This window comes from Halichondria panicea, chromosome 7, assembly GCF_963675165.1.
Source record: "Halichondria panicea chromosome 7, odHalPani1.1, whole genome shotgun sequence".
Lineage (NCBI taxonomy): Eukaryota > Metazoa > Porifera > Demospongiae > Suberitida > Halichondriidae > Halichondria > Halichondria panicea.
In genome coordinates, this window is record NC_087383.1 from 247,876 (window position 1) to 254,579 (window position 6,704).

Sequence of the window (6,704 nt, forward strand, 5' to 3'; positions counted from 1 at the left end):
GTGTTATGTGCAGAAGTTGGGGGAGGGGCTCACTAGCTCAGCTAGCTCAAGCTCAAGGGTCATCAGAGTGTCAAGACTAGCCAACAAGCCATCCAAGAAGACATCTCTGGTTATATATTGAACAATACATCATTGGAAAGGTACAACATTAAATACAATGAAGTAGCTGGAGTAAACTTTACCTAGCTAAGCTTAGCCACACCTAGCTTGCAAAATAGAAATTCGACATTCCAAATTATACCAGTTATAATTATTTCATACATTCTTAACATGGCAACATAACTATGTAATACTTATACGTCTTCTAACAGTTTTGCCCATGCAGATTATCGATCGAGACTATTACTGAAAAGATGGCCCGTATTAAAATAAAGGTCAACATTTCTGTCCTCCAACAGCGCACAAAGTCCATGAACATCATCATTGGATCTGGAACCACTGCTCACAGTGTAGTGTGTAAGGTGCTGGATAAGTGCAACAGCCGAGACCCCCCGGGGAGACTGCAGCTGTGGGCAATCATGAGTAGAGGGACCCCCCATGAACAAAACGGTGAGATCCTAACTCGATGATTGATGCTTACAAGTCCAACCTACTCTTCTATATTACTTCTCTCGTCGTATAGCTATCCAGTTGTTTGGGAGTGGTCTAATTATTGAACAATGTAAACACATTACCTACTAATTGAGGCAAATAGCCGATGGCAGATTGATGTACATGTACATATCGTGTAACCACGGCATACATGTACTTGGCAATAGCCTTCTCTTTGTATTAATAAGATATTTTATGTTTCAGAACAATTGCTACAAGACAGGGACACCTTGTCTAACTTGATCACAGGAGACAACGCTCAGACGATTATATTCAGTCTCAAGTATAAGTCCACCCCACCCCCTGCTACTGGGCTCGTGCGAGTGTATCATCAAATCGATCAAAATTTCGAAACCTTCCAAAGCTTGATTATATCTCCGGGTATGACAACAAGTGATGTCATACAGCTTGCTCTCGCTCGGATGACGCTGGATGAGTCACATGAGATGTCATGTGATCAGTTTGAGTTGGTGCAGAAAACAGCGGAAGGAGGTGCGTATAGTTAATAACTTACGGTACGATTTTTAACATTATTTTTGTTACAATGATTATCGGCTACTGTAATTGTATTAATATATTTCTTTTTTCTCTCACAGAACGAGTGATTCAAGATGGAGATCATCCCCTCAAAATGGCCCGCAAAGATTGCCGATTGTTTTTGAGAAAGAGAATGATACCGCAACAAACTATAAAAAGAACTGATAATCCCTTAGTAACGACCTTAGTAACAACGGGAGATTCTAAATCACCCCCTCTTGCTGAAACAACCGCTCATAATTTCTCGACAGATTCTGAGCCAGTTACTATTATGTCATCCTCCTCAGAAGTCGATTATATCTCGGAGGCTAGTCTGGGGAAGGGAAGAGTACAGCTGCATTCTGAATTGATCGAAGCTCTTCGTAACCTAGCTACCAAGTTAGAGTCCAGGCCTGAGGGCGGTTGCACGATTATGAACAAAGAGAGGGTTCTAGAGCAAGCAATCGTTGAGCAAAGCCAAATCCTCGACATAATGCAAGGTCTGATTGCATCTTTGGAGACGGAAAACAAATCGTTTCGAGACAAGATAAACGTGCAAGGAAGAACAATTCTTGAACTAGCCAGCTGGGAGGCAAAAGCAAAAAAGGCCGAGAGACAATTAAGTGAACTCACCGGGAATATTGAACCCTCTATGAACGTCTCTAAATACAAGAAATCTTTGGCAGAGAAAGATAAATTGATTTCCGACCTTCGATCGCAATCTTCCGTATCTGTCAACACTAGACTAGCCGCAGTGCAAACTAACCTCGAGCGAGAAAGAGTCAGAAGGATTGAACTGGAACAGGAGCTATCGGCAAAACGAGAAGAACTTATCGAACTAAAAAAAGAATTATCTTCAAGGCAATCTGTTCTTATCAATAAAGAATCTGAAGTATTGCATCTTCGTCACGAGATGAAGTCCGCAAAGAAATTCGAGTCACAGCAACAAGAACTGGCACTACAACAAAGAACAGCTTTGACTGATAAAGACTCTCAACTGACAGCACTAACACGAGCTCTGAGCGAGGAGAAAAAACTCAGCCAGCAAATGAGAAAGAAGCAATTTATAGACTCGAGGAATATTTCAAAAGTGGGAGACTCCAATCGATGCACTGACGACCCCTTGACCCCTTGCTTATTCGAACAGGTACTCGGACGTCATATCACAGCTGTAGAGATTACCAAACCCGCCGAAGACACAGATGTCGGATTTAGCTACTCAAAGATAGAACTACCCATATCTTCAAGGCTATCGTGTCTCGTTGTCAAGGCTGTTAAACAAGGAAGTATTGCCTCGGGGAAGATCAGGTCAGGTGATGAAATTTTAGAGATTAACGGCATTTCCTGTCGAGGACTGCATCAAGAAAACGCTACAGGATTTTTACAGAAAAGGAAAGGCAGAATACAGATTGTAATCGCTCGAGACCACGACCCGTCACTGGATATAATACTACACAGCACGCCAGCAAAGCCAAAGCGTGGCGGTGATGGAGGAACTCGTTGGGCAACTTCTCTACCCGAAGAAGATGAAACAATGTACCAGAGCTTCACAGCTACTGTATCGTCTATTGCTAACTCTGAAACTGAAGGTATCGAGTTCGTTTCAGTCCCCAGCCCTGACCACACCCTCTCCACCACGGACCACACCAGGTGCGTATAGTTAATAACTTACAGTACGATTTTTAACATTATTTTTGTTACATTGATTATTGGCTACTGTAATTGTATTTTAATATTTCTTTTTTTCAGCCCTGACCACACCCTCTCCACCACGGACCACACCCTCCCCACTAGCGAAGCAATCCCAAGACTTGGTGAGGGAACTGCATACGAAAGCCTGCAATTGGAAATTACCGATTTACAAGATCAACTGGACGAATCTAAACATGCGTGTTTGGAACTGGAAAATGAATTCGACGAATGTCATTCTGAAATGGAAAGTGTACGAATGGAATGTGATCTGGTCAAAGCCGAGAACTTTGAACTCCAGCAACAAGTTTCAACGTATGAGGAAGAAGTGGCTCAAATACAGCCGAACATTGTCGACCTACAATCGCTATTGGTAACGCTACAAAACCAAGCAACGGACGAACAACAGAGAACAGCATCGTACGAGAATATGAACAAACTGTTGACACGAGAATTGGAGGTGACAAAAGAGAAATGTGAAGTTGCTCGCTCGGAGGCTAATACTGCACAACAAGAGTTGGAGAAAATAAAAACAGCTTCTTCCGAAAAGGAACTATCTGAACTGAAATGTTTTGAAGAACTGAAACAATTGAAATCTGAAAGTACTCAACTTAGATCAGACATTACCACCAAAGAAACAAACATTGATGAACTGACTTCTAAACTTGTTACGAAAACCTCAGAATACGAGCAATCTTTATCAGACATGACATCTAGGTTGGTACGAGTAGAAGGCGAACTTTCTGTAGTGACAAAAGACTCGCATCAGTCAGCTGCGTCCGTTAAATGTGATCACGAGAAAACTTTGTCTCAATTACAAACAGTGAAGAACTTATTAATAGAAGCCGAACGAAAAGAGAGTGAAACAAAGATTCGATTGAGATACCTGGAGCAGGCAGCTGATGCCGCTAACAAACAGCTGGCAGAATCAGATACCAAGAAGCGGGCGATTGAAAATGAGTTAAACGGCTACAAAGGAGAAGTAGAAGCTATAAGTTTGAACAGCAAATCTCTCAGTCTTGGTCTAAGACACACCCAGGCAAAACTTGAAGCCAAAGAACACACGTTGAGTCGTCTGCAAAATGAAGTTGATGATCTCCGTGGAAACGCCGCCAAACTCAATAACGAACTATCACGGCTTAGAACGGAGAATAAACGGCTTGAATCGTCCCTAAAATCTGCTGAGTCAGAGCAAGTACGATTGGAACAAAAACTACGAAGCTCACACTCGGAGAAAGATTCTCTCTTCCAAGATCTTGAAAACGCCATTGATGAATCAACTCAATTACAGCAGAGAGTTGAGGACATGGAGAAGCTCAATAAAGAAATGCAATCTACAGGTGCTCTAAAAGTTGAACTAGAGACAAGCTCGAAGGAAAACGCTAGAGATTTGGAAAACAGTAAAAAGAAAGTCGAAGTACTTAAACAGCAATTGTCACAGTCAAAAGAAGAGTATGTGTCATTGGAAAGATCTCTTGAAGCATCACAAAGAGAAGTAAGTAACTCTAGAGCTGATTGTGATTCACTAGTGGTAGCCAAAGAAGAAATGGAGAAGAAAGCAAGTGAACTGCAGGGGACAGTTGATGTACTCACGGAAAAACTCCATCAGAGCGAACAAAATTCTTCTGAATTACAACTAACCTGTTCCAAACTTGAACAAGAAACAAAAATTGAAACGGAAGACTCGGCAAAAATGAAGTCGTCTCTTCAAGATGAAGTTCGTTCTTTACAGAGAGCCAAAAAGCAGAGTGAAGATATGGCAGCTTCAATGGACTTCATGTTGAAACAACAGCAATCCAAGCTCGATGACACGCAATCCGACCTCAAGAATAAACAAGAGAATATTAAGAATTTAAAGGAAGAGCTGGAAAACCTTGCTAACCAATTAACAACGAAAACATCCGAACAAGAATCGTCCGAGGAACAACTGAACATTACTATACAGAAATTGGACGAGAGTAAACGAGACATGTCCGTATTACATGAACAAGGCAACTCTTTAACTTTGGATGTAACTAAACTGAAGGAGGAACTACAAAAAGCCGTGGTCAGCAGTGCTGAGTATCAAACTTTCTCCTCTCAGCTACAAACAACGCTAGATGAAGTTAACAAAGAAAGAAATCAAGTTCAAAAGCGTCTCGACGAATCGCTTAGAGAAGGCCAAGAAGTAGACAAGCTCAATAAACAATTAAATGGTCACGTTTCAAGATTAAAGGCGGTCATTGCAGAACAAGAAGGAGCGAGTAATTCTTTAAGTTCTGAGTCAGCCCGACTCAGGAACCAACTGAGACAGAGTGAGAGGGAAGTAGACAAACTCTCGGCACAAGTACAAGCAGCTGACATTAATTTGGAGGTTGCCCACAGAACCTTGGAAACGGAACGCAAACAGTTCACCGAGTATAAGGAGGCGGCTGAATATGTGCAGCAGCTGTGTAAAGAGACCCAGGAAAAGTTAGATGATGCAATGGTTAAAATACAACGAACCTCTTTGGAACTTCACTCGTGTAAGGAAGAGAAAGCGAAACTGAAAGTGACTCTGGATCTACGACAGAAAGAGTGTACCCAACTTCAGCAATCTTTAGTGGAGGCTCAGGCAGCTGTGAGCACACTAAAGACACAGATCAACGCTTTACAGTCTCAAAACAATGACCTCTCGCAAACTGTGGACCAGCTTCAAGAATGTCAGAAAGAGATACAATCGTCTGTTTCAGCCTCTGAGAAGGAACACACGGAACGCCTCAGGGCAGAGAATGAAAGTGTGTCTCGTTTGAGCGAGGAAATAGGAGAACTGAAGCGGAACGAAACCAGTCGTCTGGACAAGATAAGAATACTTGAGAGATCACTCGCGGAAGCAAGAAGTAATGTGGAACAATTATTGGCAGCACAAGAAGCTCTGAAGAAGTCTTTGAGCGTTCTTGGTAACGAGAAAGAGGTGGAGATTCTGCGACTGACCAGCGAGATTGCAGACCAAAAGATGAAAAATGGTGATGTTCTGAAGCAACTAGATGTCGCAAAGAAAAGTGAAATTTCACTTGAAACAAGTTTGAAAAAGCGTGAGGACACAATGGAGACTGAGAAGCAAAAAATGGCAGAAATGGTAAAAGAGAACGATCGACTAACCCAGGAAGTGGGCATATTGAAATCAACAGAAGTTGAATTATCTGAGCTGCATTCCAAAATAGGCGCCTTGGAGGATAATCTCCGCACTAAGACTAACAAGTTAGCTGATGCTTCACAACAAGTTGGAGATCTTGAACTGAAACTGAAAACTGCCGACGAAGCTATTAGCGAGCACCAATCAAATCTTTCTGAACTAGCCAGAGTGAAACTGGAACTAGTTGAAAACTCGATTGAACTAGAACAACTTAAAAAGCAATTTAGAGAAGAAACTAAAATTCGTACAGAGCTAGAGACGGAGCGTGATCATCTACTTACTGTTTTACGAAAGTTAGAGGTTGAGAAACACACTACCGTTGTCCAGCCGTCCACCCCCCAGCTCCCTAGGGCGGAGTCTGGCAAAGAGATTGATGTGAACAAGCTCGTCCAGCTGCTCAAGGACAAGGAGGAGGAGTCACAGAGACTGGGGGAATATGTGTCCAAGCTGCTCTCTAATGTGGTGGAGAAGGCACCATTCATTCTGGAGAACTTCAGTTAAACTATTAGGATTATGGATTGAACGCACGCATTCTATTTTCTGTGTGTATGTGTTATCAACGGTTTTTTATATATAATTATGGGGCTCATGGTATGCCCATGCAGTAATTTCCCTCGTGCTTTATATTTTGATTTATATGACACTCTTCTGCACTTAATTAAAGGCTAACCCTTTTTTATCCTCTCCACTAATATCGTTTTTATTGCCTTATAATAATTCTTACAATTATGTTTCTAAATTACACAATTGTCGT

The 6,704-nt window shown here is 41.9% G+C and overlaps 1 protein-coding gene across 1 annotated transcript; it reads left to right on the forward strand.

The window, feature by feature from the left end:
* Window positions 1-20: 20 nt before the first annotated feature.
* Window positions 21-6,689, forward strand: LOC135338336 (myosin-2 heavy chain-like). The gene is made up of 5 exons (XM_064534433.1): window positions 21-140; window positions 326-549; window positions 796-1,083; window positions 1,188-2,757; window positions 2,857-6,689. Exons 2-5 carry the CDS (start codon window positions 354-356, stop codon window positions 6,449-6,451), a joined length of 5,649 nt encoding a protein of 1,882 aa, XP_064390503.1. The 5' UTR covers window positions 21-140; window positions 326-353; the 3' UTR covers window positions 6,452-6,689.
* Window positions 6,690-6,704: the final 15 nt, after the last annotated feature.